The 24,397-nt window shown below is 50.0% G+C and overlaps 7 protein-coding genes across 7 annotated transcripts; 4 read left to right on the forward strand and 3 right to left on the reverse strand.

Annotated features, from left to right (window-relative positions):
* Positions 1 to 266: 266 nt before the first annotated feature.
* On the forward strand, positions 267 to 820 carry VTN00DRAFT_8653 (uncharacterized protein; the record flags this gene model as incomplete). Its single annotated transcript, XM_069435526.1, has 2 exons — positions 267 to 288; positions 378 to 820. The coding sequence occupies 2 exons, from the start codon at positions 267 to 269 to the stop codon at positions 818 to 820; spliced, it is 465 nt and encodes a 154-aa protein (XP_069285463.1).
* Positions 821 to 8,563: 7,743 nt separating this feature from the next.
* VTN00DRAFT_8654 (uncharacterized protein) lies at positions 8,564 to 9,672 on the reverse strand (the record flags this gene model as incomplete). The annotated part of the gene is made up of 4 exons (XM_069435527.1): positions 8,564 to 8,705; positions 8,768 to 8,871; positions 8,930 to 9,507; positions 9,567 to 9,672. The coding sequence occupies 4 exons, from the start codon at positions 9,670 to 9,672 to the stop codon at positions 8,564 to 8,566; spliced, it is 930 nt and encodes a 309-aa protein (XP_069285464.1).
* A 927-nt stretch (positions 9,673 to 10,599) lies between these two features.
* Positions 10,600 to 11,605, forward strand: VTN00DRAFT_8655 (uncharacterized protein; the record flags this gene model as incomplete). The annotated part of the gene is made up of 5 exons (XM_069435528.1): positions 10,600 to 10,608; positions 10,659 to 10,834; positions 10,905 to 11,265; positions 11,337 to 11,393; positions 11,447 to 11,605. The coding sequence occupies 5 exons, from the start codon at positions 10,600 to 10,602 to the stop codon at positions 11,603 to 11,605; spliced, it is 762 nt and encodes a 253-aa protein (XP_069285465.1).
* A 127-nt stretch (positions 11,606 to 11,732) lies between these two features.
* On the reverse strand, positions 11,733 to 13,610 carry VTN00DRAFT_8656 (uncharacterized protein; the record flags this gene model as incomplete). The annotated part of the gene is made up of 5 exons (XM_069435529.1): positions 11,733 to 12,623; positions 12,682 to 12,876; positions 12,929 to 13,201; positions 13,263 to 13,284; positions 13,357 to 13,610. The coding sequence occupies 5 exons, from the start codon at positions 13,608 to 13,610 to the stop codon at positions 11,733 to 11,735; spliced, it is 1,635 nt and encodes a 544-aa protein (XP_069285466.1).
* Positions 13,611 to 14,216: 606 nt separating this feature from the next.
* VTN00DRAFT_8657 (uncharacterized protein) lies at positions 14,217 to 16,517 on the forward strand (the record flags this gene model as incomplete). Its single annotated transcript, XM_069435530.1, has 6 exons — positions 14,217 to 14,374; positions 14,427 to 14,601; positions 14,678 to 15,044; positions 15,107 to 15,334; positions 15,403 to 15,485; positions 15,564 to 16,517. The coding sequence occupies 6 exons, from the start codon at positions 14,217 to 14,219 to the stop codon at positions 16,515 to 16,517; spliced, it is 1,965 nt and encodes a 654-aa protein (XP_069285467.1).
* Positions 16,518 to 17,044: 527 nt separating this feature from the next.
* Positions 17,045 to 21,672, reverse strand: VTN00DRAFT_8658 (uncharacterized protein; the record flags this gene model as incomplete). The annotated part of the gene is made up of 5 exons (XM_069435531.1): positions 17,045 to 17,584; positions 17,646 to 18,825; positions 18,883 to 21,081; positions 21,156 to 21,249; positions 21,330 to 21,672. 5 exons carry the CDS (start codon positions 21,670 to 21,672, stop codon positions 17,045 to 17,047), a joined length of 4,356 nt encoding a protein of 1,451 aa, XP_069285468.1.
* Positions 21,673 to 22,824: 1,152 nt separating this feature from the next.
* Positions 22,825 to 24,251, forward strand: VTN00DRAFT_8659 (uncharacterized protein; the record flags this gene model as incomplete). Its single annotated transcript, XM_069435532.1, has 3 exons — positions 22,825 to 23,049; positions 23,171 to 23,501; positions 23,566 to 24,251. 3 exons carry the CDS (start codon positions 22,825 to 22,827, stop codon positions 24,249 to 24,251), a joined length of 1,242 nt encoding a protein of 413 aa, XP_069285469.1.
* Between the last annotated feature and the right edge of the window lie 146 nt (positions 24,252 to 24,397).

A 24,397-nucleotide genomic window follows, 5' to 3' on the forward strand; every position in this document is an offset into this window, starting at 1 on the left:
TAATATACTGCCATCAGCCATATTTCCCCTTCACCCATCTCCAGTAATAAACCCCACCTGTGCCAGAATGGAGGATTCAAACAAAAGTTTACAAATTAAAGATTTATTTACTGTCAATGGGCTTGTTGCTGTTATTACCGGAGGGGGTTCTGGTTTGTGGATTTCTTTTTGATTGCCCGGGACCATCATGCACCCTCCGCTTCGATACACATCTTTTCAATTCTGCGTCACCGTCTGACCCTCAAAGTCTAAGTATCGGGGCTGTCATGACTCGAGCTCTAGCGCTCAGTGAGCAAATAAAGTATTCATCATCGGCCGTCGTGAAGAGGCTCTCAAGAAAACGGCAGCATCCGTTCCAGCAAAAAACATCTTCCCAGTTCCAGGCGACGTTACCTCCAAAGAGTCTCTCCAAGCCTGTGTTGACATCGTCAAATCTCACACCTCCCACGCGGACGTCGTCACTGCAAACTCTGGCATCGGTGGCCCGGACATCTCCTTCACAGAACCTCAAACGCAGAAGCCCCTCCCCATCGATCAACTTTGCGCAAATCTATGGTCCCCAGAAACGGAACAGATCAACGAGACCTACGCGGTAAACCTGACGGGGGTCCATTTCACCGTTGCAGCCTTCCTCCTTCTTCACGCGGCAAACCAGTCCACCGACTCAGGCCGCAATTCCACGGTCCGTCCGCAAATCATCACGCTGGGCAGCGCAGGCGCCTGGAACCGGGATCCCACTCAGCAATCTCTCCTACAGTCCCAGAAAAGCGGCAGTCGTGCATATGACGAAGATCCTCGCCTCCGTACTCGTGCCGTATAACATCCGGGCCAACTTCCTGGCGCCGGGGATCTACTATTTGTGACGGCGTGGCAAGAAGCTATATAAGCGAGAGCAGTACGAAGCTGGCTTCGTATCCTAGTCTTTTGCCGGTAGCGCAGCGGTTTGGCTCCTAGAATGCTCCCTAGAAGCCACTCCGTGACACTATTCCGAGATGACGGATGCGGTGTTTCAACGGCAGGGAATGGTCGATCCGCAGAACATGACCAAGGACGGGGAATTTCCTTCGAGTGTTATCCCTGCTACGAGGAGTGGTAATGGGCAGGACATGGCTGGTGTGTTTCTGTGGTTATGTAGTAGGGCCGGTGCCTATCTTAATGGGTGTACGATCCTTACGGATGGGGGGTGGCTAAGTGTCGTGCTTTAAGTAGTCACTATATTTAAGTTTATTTAGCATATGGAATGTTCCACAATACTATGAGTTTCTTATTAAGGAGAACATGATTAAACACTAACTATAATTGAAACTGTATGCATCCACATGGGTATCAATTGCAGAACAACCGAACACAACGAACTCGGTCTCGCAGAGTTCAAGGCTTTTTCTGAGACTGCTGTCGAAGAATTTCAATCTGTAATTCCTCTCTCCGAAGTGCCAATTCCGTTGCTTTAATCTCGAGTTCCAGTCTCTCAACCTCAGCTCTCTCCCTTCGTACTTGCAACTCCAATCTTTGAAGCTCATATTCTCTCTTTTGCGCCTCGAAATTCTGGTTTTGTAGATCGAGAGAAGCTGTTCTGTTCGGGAGACTTTGCTGACTGACCAGAGACCTAAGAATGTCCGTTAGAACCAGGTCGCAATTGGATGCTGACAGTTAGGGCTTACTCGGATGTTCGAGTTTGATACGTTGCTGGAGAGTGATGATGAGTAGATCGAGATCTATTGGGAGATCTGCTTCTTGATCTAGATCTTAGTATGTCACCAGATGAATCTGCCTCAAATAAAGGATCATCGTCCGAGGCTATGTCTATTACTTGTGGAGCGTCTGGTAATTTTTTCCGTTTGCGGGCTGCATTATAGCGGCAGTTAGTCAAACATATTAATGATCATTTGTAGGGATGTTCTTCGCGTACATTCAACAGTTGGTACACTCGTCGGAGCGGTCTGAAAAAAGGGACAAGGGCCCTATAATGTGCGAATTTTAGAATCAATTTCTCAAGTATCTGGACAAACTCGATGTTAGCAATTAGGGAGCTATTAAATGGCTGGTTTATACAGTGACATACCCGCAAATTTCTCCAAAAAGTCTTCTGTAAGTTTGCCCTGGGTAGAGCAGTTGATATCTTGGTTCAGTTGTATCAGTGTAATTTCTCACTAGATCATAGAATTCTGGATCTATGAGTGAGCAGTGCTTATTTAACCCAGCTGCGATAACCGGATGGTCTTTGTGTTTTGCCCACTGAGCAATGTCTGCATGCTCGTGAGCTAAACTTGTCAGTAAAGTTGCAAGCTAGCTTCTGGAATTACGATACCTACTTTTCAGAAGTCTAACCCTCTCATAGTAAGCTTCTGCAGATTCACAGTTTAATAAACCCATCATCCTAGAACGAGTCGACCTGAGTCTCTCATCAGAAGAACCCGAGTCAACCAATTTGTCCACTGTTTTCTGAAATTGGAATTTAGGGAATATAACAATGTTCTCAAGTTGCGACTTCCAACTCCGATGTGTAGGATCAATCTGTTTTAAGCACATGGCAAGCCATATTAGGTGGTCAGCAATTCAGATGCTGGTCTTTGCAACTGCAGAACAACAGAGCCAAATGGCTTGAAGATAAATTTTGAGATTTGTGGTAGCAAGAACAACGAAAGTTGAAGAGACTCCTGTTATTTGTCTAGTATATACGTACCAGACATTTGCTTATGATCCATATTCATCATAATAGCTTCAATCCCAGTACCATGGATATGGTGCAACTGGACTGGCTTCCCGGTGATTCGATGTATAAACTGGAACACTTGTTGAAAGAGTAGATGATAGCATTCGCTGGTCCCTTGATTTAGGAATACTCGAAGTAGTGTAGAGACTATAATCGGTCAGTCAGCAATTACTTGAACTTAAACATCTTATGTTGGGATCCGAGGGAGCCCGCAGATGTAGAATAGACAGCTAGAGAGTAACCTCAGTGCCACACCGAATAGTACTAGACATAATCAAACTCTTGAGTCCAGCTGCCGTGTCTTTGGCGGGCTGGACCAAGGCAAAAATTTGTCATCTTAACATACCTTTGCTAGAGTGTGGATAGTTGTAAAGACAACCTCATTAAACATTTTCACCCTTTTATAGCAGATGTCCACCTCAAATGCGTCCAAAGAGTCCAAGAGGTTAATTTGCTCTTTGAGTCCACAGATAATCATGATGCCATGTTTACCATTGTAGACATGCTGGATATAAAGTTATATATGACAATTAGAACAACTTTATGGCCGAAATAATAACTATTTTAGCTCACCTCTGTGTCCCGAAATTGATAATAGGCGTATATCACTCTATTGAACTCCTTGCCTTCCGGAAACATCAAAGCTTTTCCTTTTTGAGCCAAAGCTGAAAAGCTATCCATAGTCAGAAAATTTTGACGAATCTGCCATAGAGTTTGTCCTCGGTGTGCTTGAGAAAATTCCTCAAATGCTGGACTCATTAGATATTTGCCTAAGCTAGTTAGTAAATTATTGCCAACACATAATGTAATAAAGGTCGTACTAATAGCATGATCCGGATTCCGCCCTTCGTTGAACCATTTCCAGAATGTCATCCATGATAGCTTGTGGCGCCCTGGTTGGCGCGGGAGGGGGCTGTGTATGAACTCCGCGTGACGTGAATAGAAAGTATGGACATTTTTAAGATCCTCAGGAATCATGAGATAAATTCTACCTCGCAGGTTACAGTCGCAAGATTTCCAAGTCCTTAAGCATGATTGGTCTCTAAAAAAAGTTATTATTAGACACTTAAAAGAGTCATTAAATGGCTACGTACCGCAAGTTCTTCGGCGACTACTTGTATAAACGAAGAAGTCATAAGTGTCACTTTGTAAATTTGGATTTGCCTGAAATAGCTTCTCAAGATAATCGATATCTATTAGAGAAACCAGGGGAGAAAGATCTTTATGGAAATACCCTCCTTAATTTTCGGGGGTCGATGTACGGCATCCGATATACGGATAATTGACTTCGGAAGTATCCTAACCAGGGAAGTTAGTCACAAGTCCAGGTTAGTGAATGAGGATGATAAGAGAATCTCCTGAGACAGAATTAGACAGGAACGGACAGGACGATCGTATAGCAAAACATATTAACACACTACAGAGAAGGGATCTTAGACTGAACAATTCTCAGACAATACCACGCATAATGATGCGTGAAGCTCCAGTATAGAATCAAACAAGCTCTGCCAGAGTGTTCAGACCAAATATTCCAAGGATAGCGCTCCAAATCATCAAATAGGGTACACGAAGATCTTTACAGTCCGCTGTCTGCATATCTGTATCCTCACGTTTCGACTAAAACTCATCATTATCACTTACAGGATGGTTACAACGTCCGAAAAAATGTTTGCAAGTCTCCGTCGCTTCAGGGCAAGCAATCTTTTCATGAAAGCATCAAGCAATTGTGCGATAGAGGCTGCATAATATAGTTAATAGCCTACTAACAATTTTTCTTACGCAGCTAACTTACTTAACAGCACCATTTCTTTTGGGATTTTGTTCAGAGAAATAAATAGCATTTCTCCGATTTTGAACTCTTGCCAGACAGCCTCTGAAACCTCAGTGTGCTGCATTGTATGAAGTTCAGAATCAAGATATTCACATATCTTGACTCCAGAACATCTGAACTTTCGCTTTAGCACTCTAGCCCCGAGGAACCAGCATCCACATGATTGGGCCGGATGGACAAGAAAATGAGAGTATTGGAGCTAAAGGCACATAGTTGGTAGGTGGTGGACAGTTAATTTATGGATACACACATTTTTACTGAGCTTATAAACTCTTTCTCTCTCCATACTCTGCGTATTTATAACATAGGTCAGACCTCCAGGATGTGCAGCCGGATACTCAGGAAGATATTCAGTAAACCGAAGAATCACAGTTGTTAATGGGTTGTGGGTGGCATTAGTCAAGGGCATCGGATAGTCCACTTCCCCGGTTGATGATTCCTGTAAATACCTAATTTAGAAACCTGCCAATGGCATCGAGAATGAGATGGTAGTATTTCTTACTGTGTCAGGATCTGGATCATTGTGGGACTCATGGAGAGTCTTGTATTCAAGCCCTTCATACAATTGCTTTTCAGCCTTATCCAAGAGAGGATCTATCTCTTCTTCAACAGGTGGTTCTTCGAGAGACTTCATCTAGAAGTCAGTCATCCATCTTGGCTCATGGCCAAGGTTAAACATGGAGCAAGGTCGGATGAGATGGAAGGCTTGGCAGATTGCGTGATTAGTCATCACAAGTCCTCGCTGTTGACAGTGTTAACTGCTCCGCAATGGACACTTCACCTGAGCGTGCTAATTTGGTGACTCGAGGCCATGTGATACCGGAGCTTCAGGTAACCTGTGTACAAACCCTAAAGCTGCATATGACAATTTGTACAATTTACATCCAAATGCACCTTGATTACCCAGACAGACGAACTGGTTCTTAATTGATTAGAAACTAATTAATAATCAATTAAGAAGTGTCTGGATACATATCTCTCATGGATGATCATTAGATCCATTGGCGGTCCACAACATACACCTTTGCCCCATCATTTCTGTGACCGGCAAACTGTAATAGTAATAGTATATCTCATCCAGGTAGTACTAACTTCTCTACCTGCCAACTGGAAATAGAAAAAAAAAAGTTCAGGTGTATGTAGTGCCGACAGACGGGAGATCCGTTATCTTGAGTGGGAAAGAGAACGATTTGAGAGCTGTATAGTCGACGACGGAAATACCAGAAGCTGAATTCGAGGTTAACCTAAAAGCACTGTGTATGTGCATATCCAAGGACGAAGTACATGTATTTACGCAGGTACCGAGGCCGGATACCTCTTGGTGCCCAGGCGATTGTACCAGGATTTCAGAGCTGCGCAGTAATTGATAAATTCTACTGAAAATAATCATCTATGGTTCCTTTAAACTGTAAAAGAGCTCAAGAAAGAGACTATAAAGCATGAAGCCTTTACATAGTCTTACCCCATTCCCGTTCACTTATATCACAATCGTTACTTGCAATCCGTTTCCAAGTTCTTTAGATAGCCCCTGCCAGCTCCGCGGCATGCTACGCACCAACATCAAGAAGCCTTGCATTACGCTCTGTCGTAACAGCAGAATGCAGTCTTCTTCTTTAGCAAACTTGCTGTCTACTGTTTCTTGAAAAAGTGCGACAAGAACTGTTACGTTTGAAATGAATCCACGTACTATCTATCCTGCTGTATCGTAAGCGTAACCAAAATGCGCTTCACACTTCACGTTATATTAGGCCCTAGTGCCTTTAACGATGAGTCTGTTGACCCCTTGTGCTCTTCAGATAAATCTTAACAGCTGCTACACACCGTCTCGGCTAGTAGATGGTGCCCGCAGACTGCCTTCTCAGATGGCCCAGCTGCTGCTGCTATTGGAACTGGCTCCCCCATCTGTCCAAATTCTACTTGGTCGATATTCCTACCGTACCTGCATAGTTCTCCAGGCTAAGATAGCGTCCCCAGCTCTCTGTAGGCAGATCTTTTACCCTTGTATTAGTTTGATTCGCTAGGTATCTTCAAGGCTAGACCCGCATCTAACCATATGTACTATGCATATATTCCCTTAGTATAGTACATACGTGCTGTACCTACCTAGCATGATCTACACTACCGAACCATATCTTTTGTTACCCTATACCCCCTGTCTAAGCACCTTGCCGCTTTTCTTATATTTTGTTCTTGGCTGGCCTTGTCTAGAGCCTGTGACCTATCATAGTGTCTGAGTACCCTCCAATAGCTTCAAAATCGCATGGTTTTAGAACAGCAATCTGCCAAGCCACCGGAACAGGGGGTGGGGGTAACAAAAGATAGAGCACAGTACTGTACAATGCATAGAGGAGTGGAGGCTATTCTACGTACTCAACGCCGGCACCAACTGTGAGTGGTAGTAGCAAGACTATACCTAGCACGTAGGGTCGGAAGGCTCAAATTCTTAAAAGCACCTACATCCTATTGTATGTATGTACTTATCTGGGACGGGCCTCCTGTAACCGTGTATAGTACTTTGTTCTGCATTTATACGAGAGCGTCTGTAAGTTAAATATGTACATAATGAGCCACTTAGAGCAGAAACAGAAGGCTAGATCGCTGAATAAAAAGGAAATAGGAAACAGAAAAGAAAAAAATGAGCCTTTAAACAATTGTTAAAGAATCTAAGTGTCCAATTTAGGTAAAGCAAGCAATATTTCTATTACACACATGCCTGGCTGCTGTATACGTAAAACAGACAAAGTCACAGTACACCGTACAGAGAACATCTACAAGTGGATGCTAAAAGCTTGTATGCAGCCGAACTAAGTGTCTGGATAGTCCTTCAGCAGGAATAATTCAAAAAGTCCAGAGCACAGATCTATGGACACTGGACAGCATGAGTATCTAATTTGTCGATTACTTAATTACCTAACTTCTATTCTCTATATTAAGTTATCTACACTAGGTTGCCATATCTTTTGTCACCCCCTCCCCTGCTGCCTACTGTCTTGGCGGATTGCTATTTTATACTCATGTGATTTTGAAGCTATTGGAGGGTACCCAGGTATCATGATAGGCCACAGATCCTAGACAAAGCCAGCCCAGATTGCAATAGCTATTAGCAAAGCGGCAAGCTAAGTGGCTTAAACAGGGGGGAGGGGGTGCCGAAAGATATGGCAATCTAGTGTAAACGTTTGTAGAGTATCCAGAAAAGGTATTAATCAACTAATATTGCTCATCTGCTACAATCTCATAATCAACGGAGGTCACTCCACTCTACAATATAATTACCTGATGACTTCATAGCTATGGAGAATGAAGTACGTACACAAGTCCCTACAATAATGAATCTCGATGTACTCCGTACTAACAATGTACAAAGTACTCCACACTCCACATAGACTTCACCCAAAAGTGGCGTCCCAAACAACCAAAAAGTCAAAAGTGGGGGTGAGTTTCCGGGCCGTGGAAATAACTAAAAGCCGGCTGCGGGGCCGTGGCTGTAACTGTATGTACAAGAATAGGTAGATGATGGATCCATCACCGGGTCATCTGGCCTGATCCGGTGAGATCGGATGCAAGATGGAGTACGGCCCGCAGGTTCAGGTATGGAGTACATACAGTACCCACTGCGGAAAGTTTTCCATGCGCAGAGTTATGGAGTGTGCAAGGTCGGGCGTGATGCGGTTCGATTGGATAATTGGTTGCGAGGAAGAGGTATGGAGTACCTGTTGTATGGAGTATAGAAACGTAAGGTACTGCTTAAGATGCATTCTGACATGAGTTGTGACTGTGGGGTGAATCTGCATTATGCATGTATGCTGTACAGGGATGAAAATCATGAAGTTCTTGGACTTCAGAATGAAAGCGTATATCTCTTCATAAGGCTTTATTCACGAGTTGCATGTCAAAAGACTCATATATCCTCCCCATAGACAGATACGGCAAGAGTAATTTGACATAGCTTAATTCTTGACACATAGATATATGCACACCCCCCTTTTTACTCAACTTCCTGCTCCAACACCTCGAAACATTTATTTCTTCTCGAGAATTGCGCCAGGAGCGGCGGGCATCAGCGCGCCTGGTGGGGGCTGGTTCTTGCGCTTGAACTCGTCGCACATCTGCTCCATCGTAACCCACTCGACGCCTTCGTGCTTGTTAATGTGTTCGATGATCCTGCAGTAGTTTGGTCAGCTCTGGACGGCCATAATTCGAGAAAAAAGGGCGACAGCTCCTACCTCTCGTGCATAAGAAGGACGTGCGGACGGCCCGACACGTCAGGGTGGATGGTCATGGGGAAGATGAATTCGTCGTATTCCCGGTAGAAGTAGTCAAAGTGGTCCTGTAGCAAGTGCAAGTCAGTGCCTGTTCCTTTACGGGAGTCAAACGGCAGCGCAAACCTTCCAAATATCCTCAATATCCCTCGGGTTCACCCAGCCGTGGCTGTTGGGCGAGCTCTTGATGAACATCATCGGTGGCAGGTCATCGATGTACCAATTGCCCGGGATCTCGACCAAGCCCGTGTCCTGGCCTCTCACCAAGGGCTTCATCCATTCCTCCGCCTTCTTGGTGTAGTCAATCTTGGTCCAGGTGTCGCCTGTCCGCAGCCAATACATCTGGCAGTCGTGGTGCGACATGGAGTGGTCGTACTCGATGCCGTACGAGAGCAGCAGCTCCGCGCCCTCCTTGCTCGTCTCCCACCAGGGAGCGACCGTTCCACGCGGCGGCTTGCCGCAGAACTCGGTGAGCAGGCGGTACGTCTTGTCCAGGACATCACGCTGCTGCTCGAAGGTCATGTCGCTGGGGTTCTCGTGACTGTAGCCATGCAGACCGATCTCGTGGCCCGCATCGCGGATTGCTGCGCACTCCTCGGGGAAGGTCTCAAGGGAGTGACCGGGGATGAACCAGGTGGCCTTGATGTTGTATTTGTCGAAGAGCTTCAGCAGGCGCATGGTGCCGATATGACCGGCCCAGAGACCTGTACAGCATCCATGGTCAGATTCCGACCAGCAAAAAGGTCAATTGGAGCTGTCGTACCTCTGCTGATATCGTTGGTGCTGTCCTCTCCGCCATATGAACCCAGCCAGCCGGCAACGGCATCAATGTCCACGCCGTAGCTGACGAGAACCCGCTTCTTGCCCATGTTTGTCTGATTCTGGGATGAAAAAACTAGTTCAGAGAAGAGGTAATTTGTCGACAAAAGATTACTACTGAAAAAAGAAATTCCAAGAGTACAACTAATGAGACTATCAAGGGAATCAAATGCGGAGGAATCAAAGGTGGTGAAGATGGAGCAGCAGAAGTGAAAGAGGGGGATATCTTGCGCCTCCGCACGGAATATGAGCTTCTCCACCTGGGAGATGAGACCAAGAGACCCGGAGAATAATCAGAGCAGGATCGGATGGAGTACAGGGCAATTAATTAAGTAAGATAAACTGCCATATCGGCGTTGGGAGCAGGCGACGCAACAGCCCAGACGCCGGGATTTAGTAATTGGTAGCAGTTGGAGAGCGGAGATAAGCAGCAGCAGCCCCTCGCAGCCCCTCGAGCTCGAGCTCCAGGAGGAGCTCCGAGAGGGGGGGGGCGGATAAACGCAGGCTAACATCTCTAGGCTTCTCCACGTTGTACCTAGGTACGAGAGCACGGCGTCGACGAGCGGCAGATGAGACGGCGTCCTTATCGCGGAGACACAGATCCCCGACGGGGCAGGCGGTGAAGCCACTTTGGGCCAGCTTAGGGCTTGGGGCTAGGGCCGGCAAGGGGCTTCGAGTGAGGAGTGGGGGTTGACGAAAAGATGGGATGGGAGCAGACTGAGAGATTCACGTCCATGACTAATAATGAGATGAGAAGACGACCGTTGCAGTCGATCTGCCATAGCTTAATTAGTAAGTTAATTGTCAGTTCCTCAATTAAGTTTCTGATCCTTGCTGCCAAGCTCTGATCTTTTAAGAGGCTGTTCTTGTACAGCTTCATGTCCGATACAACATCTCTGCGTTCTACATACCTACCTGGCATACTTTGATCCTAAATCATCTTTTGCGTTCTTATCCATTACTCTATCCGATACACAATGTCTAGAGTAAGTAAGCCGAGCTTCTAGACGACCAGAACATGTGCTGATCCGTCTAGTTCTCGCTCAAAGGACGAACGGCCCTCGTCACCGGCGGCGCCCGTGGTTGCGGCTTGGCCTTCGCTGAAGGCCTGGCGGAAGCAGGTGCTGATGTTGCCATCTTCGACATCATCCCTCCCGTCGAGGAGTTCTTCCAGATCGAAAAGAAATATGGAGTCAGGACGGCTCACTACCAGTGAGTACCTACAAACATACCTACATTACAGTCCCAACATGCTTGTGCATGCCAACCAGCCCTCTACCAGCGTCGACGTCAGCAACCCCGAATCCCTCAAGGAAGGCTTCGCCAAATTCAGCAAGGACTTCAACAACGCGCTGGACATCTGCGTCCCCTGCGCCGGCATCAACCGGCACATCACCTTCCTCGAGTTCACCTACGAGGAGCACCAGAACCTGCTCGCAACCAACGTCATGGGCGCGTACTTCACGGCCCAGCACGCCGCCAAGCAGATGATCGCCAACGGCACCAAGCACGGCAGCATCGTCATGGTCGCCAGTATCGCCAGCTACATGGCCATCCGCAGCCAGCTGAGCAGCGCGTACTGCGGGAGCAAGGGTGCCGTGCGGGCCATGGTGCCTGCCATCGCAAAGGAGTTGGTTCCTCATGTGAGTGGCTCTTGTATTTGTCTTAGGAGTGGTTTGGGCAATGGAACAAATATGCTGATTGGTTGCAATAGGGAATTCGGGTGAACTCCATCTCTCCGGGATATGTCAATACGGAGATGACCAAATGCGTATGTCAAATCAAGATGTGAACCATTTTAAACAGGAACTAACCATGCCATAGTTTCCCGACCTTCTCGAGAGCTGGAAGGATGAGATCATGAACAGACGGGTGGCAGAGCCGGATGACATCCGCGGGGCGTGTGTCTTCCTGGCCAGCGACGCCAGTTCATACATGACCGGACAGGATATCCGCGTTGACGGTGGTGTAACGGTGTGGTAGACACAAAATGATTTTTTTTTAAATTAAATGTTGAATGTTATTGATCTATGAAGTTTCAAAGCAGTTTATCATGTATTCATGTGGTTGTATATAGATCTAGTCTAAATCTACTTTCTTATATCTATCTTCAGGATCTCCAAACGCGCTCAATGACCGTCGCAGCTCCCAACACCTTCTCCTCCTGGAGCTTTCGTGCAACTAGCTGTACGTTGACAGGGTGGCCAGCCATTCTCTCCAAGTCATAGACATTCCAGTTCCAAGCGTCGAGCTCATTCCGGGGTTTGTACGGTGTCTCCGGCAACTTGTCCTTGTCTGCCCGGACCTTGTCGACGGGGAACGTAACCGCGGAATAATCGAGGAAGTTCCAGATTTTGGTGTACCCAACCCAGCGGCAGCCGTTGTGCGGGACAGCCGTATGCGGCATCGTTGGTGCCAGGAGAATGTCGACCCGTTTGCCGGATGGAGACCGGACGGCGTGCCACTTGTCAAGATACTTCTTTTGGGCTGCAACTTTCCGCTTGTTCAACTGCCAGTATTCATAGACCGAGATGGGCTTTCCTCTGTTAACGAGCGCCTCGACATGAGGGATGAAAGGCTCTCCAGCAGCCGCGACATCGCGACGGATATCCTCTCCACCGTCAGCGGTGTAGTAGAGATCCATAATCTGGATGCACTCCAGGTGATCTGATGCATCCCAACTGACGATCTCATGACCCGCTGCCTTCAGCTTTGCCGAGAGCTCCAGCAGTGCCCGTTGGATAGGAGGATGGACCTTTACCACTCCGTCGTCAAGGATGAGGCCGATGACTAATGGTCGCGACTGTATCTCTTGGAATGCTGCCTCGTTCCAAGGCAGTGGGCTGCACCTAGGATCCATGGTCCAGGGCTTGCCGTCCGCTATAACTTTACTGATATAGCGGAGGGAGTCCAAATCGCGAGCCATCGGTCCTACAGCAGACGGGACGTGCTCCTGCCCTTCCGTAGAAACCGGAACTCCATAATAAGGCATTCTGCTGTTCTGAAGCCTTGTATCAGCTGTCTGAACCCTCCATAAGGAGCTGGAGTTTCAAACTCACACTTGGCTTAAGTGAATATAATCCCATCATATTCTGCGGGATTCTGACGCTACCTCCTATATCTGTTCCGAAACCAATGATGGAGGCATGAAGTGCCAGCAGTGCCGCTTCACCTCCAGTGGAACCACCGGGGGTAAAGTCAGGATCGCGCGGGTTAACCGTGAGACCCCAAAGAGGATTGTCCGTTTCACACCACTGTAAAGCATTCAGTCTGAATTCCAGATGTAAGGCCTCGCAGGTGCCTTACCATAATGCTCTGCGGGAGGTTGGTCTTTGCAACGATGACAGCCCCCATACTCTTCAGTATCTGCACTACGACAGCATCCTCATTTGCCGGGGCAAAAGAGCGGCCAACGTAGCCAAGAGTGCTATCATATCCCTTGACATTAAACTGATCCTTCAGCGTAACAGGAATACCATGAAGCGGGCCCTTTGGTTTTCCAGTCTCCTTAAACTCGCGATCAAGCTCCCTAGCCTGCTTCAAGGCGTCTTCAAATATCACCTCGGTTATGGCATTGGTCTGATAGTCATCACTGTCATCAGCATGGCGCAGTGTCTATCGTTCACCAATTCCGACTTACCAGCTGATGCGCCACCGTTGCCCTGCAAGACTCAAAGAGTTAGGCATAGTTGCATTACATGGGTATAGATATAAACGTGAAGTGCAGTTCTAACCTCTTAATATAAGCCAAAGTGACATCTTCAGCGGTGAATTCGCCGCTACTCAGACGCTGATACAGAGCGTCAATATTGTCGATATCCGTGATTGTTTGTATATTCGGTTCTGACTCGATGCGAGAACGCGCCGCCACATCGTCAATGCGGGGAGGGCGCTTCTCCAAATCGCCCACGAGGTACGGCTTCAATGCCTGATCCCTCAGCTGTCGCTTTTCAGCAACGATCTTCTGCCACGGTTGGATGCTTCCCATGATGAACAATGCAAGCTGAACAGGGTAACTGATGTTCAGCACAAGGACGAATCACTCAGGCCATCTGTCAGTCTGGGCGCATCTTGTCGAGTGGTGCTTTAGTTTTAGATCGGCTCTCCGACCACTGCATCCTCTATTGCAGAGGACCCATTATCTTCTCGTTCCGCAGCGCCAAGCTCGTGGTGCTCCGTAAGCTGCCGCCAGACCAGGTGGAGATCTAGAGATCCCAACGTGGTTATCAACGACGACGCTGAAGTGGAGATGGAGCAAGAGTGGGATGCTTTACTGCCACGCACGGCGCCCTTTCTCCACCGCCGCAACGCCCATCAACATTGTGGATACCTCGTGAGCACAGCAGCTTTACTCCACGTTTGCACCAGCTCAAGCTGCGAGAAGAAACAACACGGACGGAACGAGCAACGAAAACATCGTACGTTGCGCTTAGTCCCCGTTCCGTGGCATGAGCCTGGAAATCGAGCACCGGGAACGATCTAGAGTACATTAATGGACCCCCCTGATCTACCAGGAGTGCCAGGATACGCATCGACATAAAGGGTAAAGCAACCAGCCCTTATAAAACACAGCTCTATTGCCTCTGTCCAGAGCATGAAACGGACTCTATCACAGGCTCAGCTGGAACAGGAGAAGAACACCATGGCTCCCGGTGCCGTCGATGAGGGATTCATGGACCATGATGGTCTGCAGGCCGCAGACTTGACAACCGTCACCATCGTAGGCGCAGGCCCGTCAGGGTTGATGCTTGCGTAGGTTTTCCTGCAATCGTCTTTGTATGATTGGTACTGAAGTTTTCAACAGTTCCAATCTTGCAAGGTACGGCGTCCGGACCACGATCCTGGATGACCGACCAGACAGGACATCGGCCGGCAAGGCAGATGGCCTGCAGCCCAAGACCATCGAGACTTTCAGACAGCTGAGGTTGGCGGACCCTTTACTTAGACGGGGTGCAAAGGTCTATGATATCTGCTTCTGGGTAAGTGGGACTTCGCTTATTAGACAGTCTGTCTCAAAAGATAACAATATCAGAGCGTGTACTGACATGTACATAGGAAAATACGCCAACCACTCCCCTCAGGAGAAAAGGGAGACAGATTCACTACCCCAACCATGTCGGGGCATCAGACCCCTACATCCTCCTCGCCCACCAGGGCATGCTGGAGGACGCCCTGATCAAGGACATGGAGGCTCGCGGGGTTCAGGTGACCAGAAACAGCCCATTTGTCGAATGCTCCAAGACATCAGGGGAACAAAAGATCAACGTCGTCTACCAGGATAACCAGGCAGACAAGACGACCAAGTCCATCAAGTCTGATTATCTCATTGGATGTGACGGCGCGCGCTCCAAGGTCCGGCAGTTCATCCCCGGTGCGAAGCTGGAGGGAGAAATGACCAATGCTTCTTGGGGTGTATTGGATGGTATGTAGTTTATCCTGTAACAGAAAGAGAAGAAAAGAGGTGGCTCGACTGACACTCCACAGGTGTCATCGAGACCGACTTCCCGGACCTATGGAGCAAGACCGCAGTACGCTCCCACGACGGCGTGTCGATCCTATGGATTCCCCGGGAACGCAACCTGACCCGTCTCTATGTAGAGCTGAGCCCTACAGACGGAGAGCGTGTCGACAAGTCCATCGCAACCCCGGAATATGTGATGAACAAGGCGCGTGAGGTCATGGCCCCGTTCAAGCTGGAGTGGAAGAGCATCGGTATGAAGCACTGCTATTCCAGATCAAGCTTATATATATGATGCAGACTGTACTGACACTTCTAATAGAATGGTTTGGGAACTACGTCGTCGGCCAGCGAGTCGCAAACCACTTCGCGGACCCTGAACTGCAACTATTCATTGCCGGTGATGTACATACGTTCCCTTAACCTTCCCTGTATCCGGACTACTATCCATCAATATCATAAAACAAACTAACAACAAACCAGGCCGGCCACTGCCACTCCGCCCTCGCCGCCCAAGGCGCCAACACCAGCATGCACGACAGCTTTAACCTCGCCTGGAAACTCAACCTCGTATCGCGGGACCTGGCAGAGCCCTCCTTACTCACGACATACGAGGACGAGCGGCGCAAGATCGCCATGGACCTGATTAACTTCGATGCGGAGCACGTCAAGGCCTTCGCTGAAGGCGACGAGGCCCTGGCGCGAAACTTCGACGAGAACATCCGGTTCATCGCGGGCGTGGGCGCCGAGTACGCGGCCAACATGCTCAACTGGATGATCCCGCAGAACCATTCTCAGCCTGAGAATAATCTGAGCTCCATCCTGACCAAAGGATCCCTCAAACCGGGTGCCCTCCTCACCCCACCAGCAACCGTAGTCCGCTACATCGACGCGAACCCCGTCCAGATCCAACTCGACATCCCCCTCCTCAGCCAATTCCGGATCTACATCTTCGCCCCGGACGCCATGGGCTCCAAACCCTTCCTCCACTCCCTCTGCACGTACCTCTCCTCCCCCTCCTCCTTCCTCTCCCGCGCCAGCGCCCGGGCCAAGCAATCCTACACCACCCAACCCCCGACGCCCACGGAGGAAGACGCCTTCATGCTCCCCGAACGGTACACGCCCGTCTCGAAGCTCTTCACCTACGCGCTCGTAACGCGCACGCCCAAACCGGAGATCGAGATCGCGGACCTCCCGCCCCTGCTGCAGGCCAGCCGGTGGACGTTCTACCTCGACCACGTCATGAAGGAGCCGGCGAGTTGCACGGAGACATATCTCGGTCCGGAGATGGGGGCGGCGGGTCGTGTGGCGATCGTAAATGTCCGGCCGGATGGGTACGTGGGGTGCATGAATGTGTGGGATTCCAGCGTCGCTGGGGAGGGTGAGGCTGCGGGGCGGTGGGTGGAGAGTTACTATGCTGGATTTTTGAAGGCGTGAGGTAGATGTCTTTCCTTCATTTTATATATATACGTCCATACATAGGACACAATCCGATCCACTCAAGACCGGAAATGTCAATACTGCTCTGGATACTGATGCATCGACTACATGTATATAAACTGTAACTTACTCCATACATTCGACTATTATAACAAACTTTAAGGTAGAGTTTATTCACGTACCGATATCTTTTCTCTGATCAGCAGAAAAGAGCATTGCCTTAAGGGGTAGGAACAGAAACATGTCGACGCAAGCGAGCGGGCTCCGATTCGTAAAAGGTCGGCAGTTCGAGAAACTCAAAATTTACACTTCACGATCAGTTCTCGTCTATCGATAGCAATTCCTTTTACTTGTTTGTATACGTGCATGAAAATAAATGTAATCCCTGGTCAAAAGCAACTACTCAAATTTCCAAACATGTTCATATCATTGCAGACCTGTTCCAAGTGGGATCGAAGATATATATTTAGATTCCGATAGATACATAAATAGATCATTAATAATATACCGAACGCAGATCCGACTCAAGAAACAGCCAAAAAGAACGGCTTCTCGCCCGGCTTCGGCGTGACCGTCGCCATTTTAACCAGATCATCACCCACCGCCAGCCGCAGCCTCTCCGCCGTAGCCGGCGAGTTGAGTACCAAGGGTTCGACGACGCCGTTTTGTTCCCGCGCACTCAGCAGCGCGTCACGCAGCGCAAAGAGCACCGTCGACCCCATGAACAGCGGTGGCTCGCCAATGCCCTTGCTGCTCTGGATCGAGCGGATGCTCTTCCACGACACGCCTTTCAGGAAGCTGACGTTGAACTGCTGCGGGATGTCGCTGAAGCCCGGGATCTTGTAGGTTCCAGGACCCCGAGTCGCGAGTTGCCCGCTGCCGTCGTTCGTCCAGAGGGACTCTTCGATGGTGAAGAGACCTTGTCCCTGGACGAAGGCGCCTTCGATTTGACCGTAGTCGATCGCTGGGTTAATAGAGCGACCTACATCCATTTTGATGTCAGTGCGGAGGACGGTGTGATCACCGGTGAGGAGGTCAAGTTCAACTTCGGTGCAGGCCGCGCCCTGTATTATTGCATATCAGCAAATGAAGAGTAAACATGGGTGGATATAGCAACAAGCTTACCTGAGTAAAGTAGTAATACATCGGCTTCACCGTCTCCGGGTCGAAGTTACCAAATTGGTACCCGATCCTGGGCATGCTCCAATGGCCCGTGGCAGCGAGATTGACGCGGTCCAGATACGCAGCTTTGGCAATGGTTTTGAACTCTGCATCCGGACCGAACTTCTCCCAGTAAGGCTTGAGACGCTCGTTCAGCTGGTCGCAGGCGTTCTTGATAGCCATACCATTAAGGTCGCTTCCCGAGGAGGCAGCTGTCGGGGAGGCATTGGGAATCTGGTATGTTGAGGTGTCTGCAGTATAGACAGCATCCAGAGGAACATTCAACTCTTGCGCTGCTACCTGACACATCTTGGTGTACAGTCCCTGGCCCATCTCCGTACCACCATGACTGAGCAGCACTGAACCGTCCGTGTAGATCTTCACGGAGGCCGCACCTTGGTTGAGATGGAGAGCAGTCGCGAACGAAAGCCCGAACTTGGTGGGAACCAAGCAAATCCCCCTCTTCTTCCACTTGTTCTGTGAGTTGAATTTGGCCATCTGGGCTTTCCGTTCATCGTACTGACACTCGCTTCGCAACTGCTCCAAGAGCAGAGGAACGTGCCAGTCCTCATCAATCTTCTGCAGGAACGGAGTGCGATTTCCTTCCTTGTAAAGGTTCTTCCGGCGGAGCTCGTCAATATCGATCTTCAGTCCTTCAGTGATGGCGTACATGTAGCTTTCGGCGAAGAACATAGCCTGTGGAGCCCCAAAGCCCCGGAAGGCGGTGTTGCTGTGAGTATTGGTCTTGCATACCCAGCCGCGGATGTGGACATTTGGTATCTCGTAGCAGTTGTCCAAGTGGGTCATGCATCTGTCCATTACTGATGCGCTCATATCCGTAGAATAGCCAGCGTTGTTGTAGCAGTCAGCATCGAGAGCCACCAATGTGCCATCATTCATTACCCCGACTTTCCACCGGCACTTGATAGGGTGTCTCTGGCCGCTGGTCATCATATCTTCATCACGATTTAGCATTGCTCGCATCGGACGGCGCTCCTTCATGGCAGCAATAGCCAGCAGTCCAGCGAGCTGGATACTCCGAGACTCCTTTCCTCCAAAGCCACCTCCCATTCGCTTCACTCTCGCATTGATGCGGTTGCTCGATACCCCGGTCACCCGACTTATTAGTTCCTGCGTTTCCATTCTGGAACACCCATGTTAATCGACCACTCTACTGCCAATGGGAATCAACTATACTTACGTGTGTTGGGTCGAGGACCAAATCTCCATCGAATTATCCTCCGCACGCGGGATTACCATGGCAGCATTCGTCTCAAGATAGAAATGCTCCTGACCGCTAATTCGAACCTCTCCTTCAAAAACTCGATCACATTTGGCGAATACCTCTGCCATCTTTTCAGGTGGAGCGCCTTTCCGCAGCTCCTTCCCATAAGGATAGAAACTCTTCGCCTCGATAGCCTCATCAATAGTCAGAATCGGTTTCAGCTCTTCATATTCAACCTTGACAGCACGAGCAGCAGCTTGCGCCTGCAATGCCGTCTCAGCGTACACCAAACCGATGGGCTGGCCGTGTGAGTAGACCTTATCCGTTGCGAACCAAGGCTCATCTTTGACACTAGACCCCCAGAGATTCTTATCAGGGTCGATGCTATTCTTATCGATATAGCCAAGAGCGAGGCCGGGTTGAAGAGCCGGAGTCCAATCCACAGATTTGATGATGGCATGAGCCTTCTGTGATAGAACCATGGCACAGTACAGCTGGCGATCCTGATGCGGCATATCATCAACGTACTCTGCCTCACCTGTGGTATGTTTCAGACCAGACAGATGAGGGACTTGTTTACCGACGACTCTCTGCTCGTATGGATTGTCACTATCTCTGGATCCAGAGGATACCTGGCGGTGGATCTCTTCAATCAGCCCAGGGTCAACTTCTCCAAGTTTGAACTCCGCGATGACCTCATGCCAGAAGCGGAAGAATAAGGAGAGGGCCAGCGTCCTTCGGTAAGTGGCCATTCCACCAGGCACTCCATATGGAAGGCGGAACGTCTTCTCCAGACTTTCAAGGGCGCCGTTCAAGGTCTGCGAAGAGGACCATTTCTTGCCAATTAGAAACTCACCGCACTCCTTGGCCATCAGGGTCACAGGAGCCATGCCGCCATACGCAAGGGAGACATCTTCCACAGTCCCTTCCCCGTCTAGCCTGACCCTGAATCCTGCAGTAACAATCGCAATATCATCATCCTTCCTCTTGGCCTGTTTGTACGATTTCGTAATTTCCCTTACGCCCGGCGGAGGCATCGGGACACGAATCTGAGTGATCACTCCGCCCAGAGGTAGAGCTGTTTTCCTGTAACCAAGGAACATCGATGCCATTGGCAGCGTAACTTCCTCCTTAGCCGTCACAGCAACAACACTGGCATTCGCCGCCATGAGAACAGGATTCATATCCGAAATTGGAGAAGCGGTCGCGATGTTTCCAGCCAGGGACGCAGCATTCCGTATCTGGCGGCCTGCGAAGTACCGTAGGACCTTTGCCATGGCACCAAAGACAGAGCCTCGCTGCCCGAGCTTGGCGGAAAGTTCATAGCATGTCGACTCGACGTCACTCAGGGGCGTGTTCCCGCCAATTACCAACTCTTTCATAGTTGATACATCCTCCGGCACAGACATCGTTTTCAGCTCTTCTATATCAGATACAAAAACCAAGACTGCATAGTTTGAGTTCTTGAAGCGGACTTCGATCTGCACCTCACTGGCTCCACTAACTAGTTTCGCGGAGGGATAGATAGAGAGAAGCTCAACCAACTGTTGCAAGGTCACCGGCCGCAACCAGACCTTAATTTCGTCTCCGTAGCAGATTGGCTGATTGACATGTTTCCGCAGCGCGGGGGGATAGATTATCTCCGTAGATGGCGAGTATGACCGGAAGTCGAACTGAGGGATAGAGCTCATCTTCCGGGCCGGTATCGAGATCTCACTGTCCTCTTCCGACACACTCGTTGCCAAACCTGTGTCTTCTTCGTTGGAGGGAGACCCGGCTGATGCCCGAGAGGACTTCGACGAGCAGGATTTTACACTGGGGTCATCTCGACAGCAGCCTCCAGGCCTTCCACAGGAGCCATTGGTCTTAGAGGGGGCGGGGAGAGATCCCTCAAGGTAGGAAACATTATCTCCCTCTGGACCCTTCGATGTGAAATCTGTCTCAGAGGGTGAGAGCGAGTCATCGGCCAGCTGACCCTTGAGATCTTCCGTGACGAAGGTCTTAGCAGCCTGCAAGATAGGCTTATAGCCGGTACAACGACATAGGTTGCCGTCCAGATGGCCTTTCATTTCTATATCATCCTCCGAAAGCCTGAACTTTCCAGCCGCGGGATCGTACGCATTTCTTATCATGGCATACAGGGACATGACAATCCCGGGGGTACAGAAACCACATCTTTAAGAGTAAGCAAAGACATTCATATACATTCGACACAAGAGATCCTCCAGTTCCCGAGTGTGACAACTTACTGCGATCCATGGAGCTTTCCCAACCGCTCCTGCAACGGATGGGGATTGTTAACGCTTCCCAATCCCTCGACAGTGATGACATGCTTTCCCACCACTATTGAAACATATTAGCCATCTTTCTATTTCCTTAAGGTATGTTCTAAAAAGGAGGGGGAAAAATATGACACAACGTACCGCCAACGAGCGGGTACAAACAAGCGTTGACAGCGAGATGGCGTATCCTCCCACCTCTCCCCGAATCGGCCACCTGCAGCACGACCGTGCAGGCCCCGCAGCCGCCCTCACCGCACCCCAGCTTGGTGCCCTTGAGGCCATGCTGGGAGCGGATGAAGTCGAGGAGGGTCCAGTGTGGGTTCGGGTTGCGCAGCTGGATGCGGGTGCCATTGAGGTAGAAGTCGAGCGTGGAGCTCGCGTAGGTCGATCGGACGAGGTTCTGGAGGGCGTCTCCATCCCCGTTCGCCTGGGTGGCGGGGATGGGGACCTCTGGGTCGGTATCGACCGGAATAGGAAGGACCATCTTTTTTTTGCTCTGCTGTGCTGTCTCCTTCTGATACTGCCGGCCCCTGAGGATGAGGGCCCCTGGCAGATGGTAGTGATATAAAAAGAGTGGAAGACAGACGGCGGATTTCGACCGCTGTCAGATGAGAGAGGGGTGATTTCACATCTCCGGAATTTGATACGTCTATCGACTGGGTATGCAGAGAAAGGCGTCAATGGGGGTCCCGTTGGATCGATACGCTACTGGGCCCAGAAGCATGTCATGCTCGTCCGCTGATGCACTGATGCTGCGCACTGCATGCATGCCCATCGTGGATGCATCCGATTTGACTCTCTGATGGCATTCCGTATTCTATTGTGACATACTGATCGTCGTAACAACCACAATGTTTGTAGATAGCACTATCAGCTAGAAGCACGGTGTTCTTTGCCTTGTAGATAGACTCGGTAAGGAATCCGACTCGTAGGCATTGGCAACGATAAAGTCGATAAGAGCCATGATAGAAGATTGATAAGTAGCAGATGGTTAGTCATGCTGTACTCGATGAACGACGAAGTCCAGACAAGCGCATGGCCCCGGAAGGCGTTCCCGAACATGGCTGGAGATGCGGGGCGAGCTCTTGTCCCGATCAGGCAACTGGAGAGCCAAGGTGCGTGTGCGTATAACAACGGATGCGTGGCTCCTCCGCGTGTCCAAGGATGGGGGTCGTCCGGGGCGGAGCTCGACCCTCAGCCCTAACGACAGCTTTTCGACGTTCCTGACGCCGCTCCGTTTTATCCCACCTACGAGGACACGCAAGTGGATGCAGTGAACGACCAGCCATCCATGCCCAGCCCACTTTCGCAGCCTGCGTTCAGCGTCATGTCCCTCAGTATGCCGTGTTTACGGCCCCTATGTTCTCCATGATGATGAGCGCCGAGGAGTCTTAAGTCTCAAGGAGACCCTGGCTGGAGAGCAGCCATTGAAGAGAGGGATTGTATCTCCTTTTAGGTTTCTCTTTCTCTTTCCCCCCTTCCAAATTCTCCCGCACAGCCCTTCGCTTCTCTCTTTGATTCCATCTCCCGGATCGCGCATACAACCCCATTATCCTCTCCGTCACTTTCATTTACCCAAAATACACGGCAAAAAAAAGCAAGAGGGGAAAGAAAAGAGAAACGAAGGAAGAACAAAATGTCTTCTCTCCTCCCCCTCGAGGAGACTCTCCTCTTCAAACCCCTCCGCCTGGGCGCCATCCAGCTAGAGCATCGCGTGGTCCAGGGCCCGACGACTCGTATGCGCTCTACCAAGGAGTCCGAGGGAGTCTTTGTGCCAAATGACCTCAATGTCGAGTACTATGGACAGCGCGCCTCCAAGGGCGGGTTGATGCTGACCGAGGCAACGCCCATCAGTCGATATGTAAGCGCCCATTGAAATTGTCGCATACCTATGTCCATGTATATGCATATATATATACAGACTCAGACCATTCGAATTCGAATGACAAGAGTTCGAAGGCGAAGCTGACGGTGTACTATAGGCAGCCGGCTACCCTGGTGTCCCTGGAATCTTCACCCCTTCCCAGGTCGCGGGCTGGAAGCGCGTCACCGACGCCATCCATGTAAAGGGTGCCTTCATCTTTTGCCAGCTCTGGCACGTCGGACGAGCATCCTGCCCGTCCTTCCTGGATGGCCGGAAGGCCCTGTCAGCCAGTAACATTCCCATCTCGGGCAAGGCTTTGGACGGCAGCGAGTACGCGGACAACCCACCAAAGGCCATGACTGTGGAAGAGATCAAGGAGACAGTGGATGAGTTCGCAGCTGCTGCAAAGAGGGCTGTTGAGGCCGGGTTCGATGGTGTTGAGATTCACGGTTAGTCCACATTCGATAATTTGCAGCATGTTCGCCATGGGAACTGGGATCTGACAAGATACAGGAGCAAACGGCTACCTCCTCGAGCAGTTTCTCCACGATAACATCAACAACCGTACCGACGCTTATGGCGGTTCCCTCGAGAACCGCTGCCGCTTCCCACTCGAAGTGATCAAGGCTGTCACGGCTGCTGTGGGTGCAGACCGCGTCGGCATCCGTCTATCCCCTTACAACTATTTCCAAGACACGCGTGACTCCGACCCCAATGGGCACTGGGTCTACCTCTGTGAGCAGATTGCTGCTCTGCCATCCGAGAACCGTCCGTGCTACGTGCACATGATCGAGCCGCGCTTCGACGAGGTCCTGGATGAGAAGGAGAAGTTGGACGCGCTGTCCGCATACACGGGGGACAAGAAGGGCGTTGAGGCCGAGGCAACAGCACCCAAGAAGCTAGTTGGCAACACGCTCGACCACTTCCGCGGTGTTCTGCAGAAAGCTGGAATCAAGTTCCTGTCTGCTGGCAACTTCAAACGCGAGAATGCGGTGCCAAAGCTGGATGCGGATGCCGCAGACGCCGTCGTCTTCGGCCGTCTATTCATCTCCAATCCGGACCTGCCGCGCCGGTTGAAGGAAGGCTTGCCCCTGAACGCCTATGACCGGTCGACGTTCTACGGAGCTGACCCGCCCAAGAAGGGCTACACCGACTACCCCTTCTATGAGGAGGAAAAGAGGGCAAATGGCACAGCATGAGCATTGGAGATATGTGTAAATAGGACATGAAAATGAGGGAGTCGACAATGTGTAACACATCACCTTGGAAATTCCAAGAGATAACATAGATTGGGTGACAACACATAGACAGTATGTCATATAGAGAAGAATACAATGATAAAACA

The sequence above is a fragment of the Thermoascus crustaceus genome (genome assembly GCF_041956765.1).
Source record: "Thermoascus crustaceus strain CBS 181.67 unplaced genomic scaffold VTN00scaffold_6, whole genome shotgun sequence".
In the NCBI taxonomy this organism is placed as follows: Eukaryota; Fungi; Ascomycota; class Eurotiomycetes; order Eurotiales; family Thermoascaceae; genus Thermoascus; species Thermoascus crustaceus.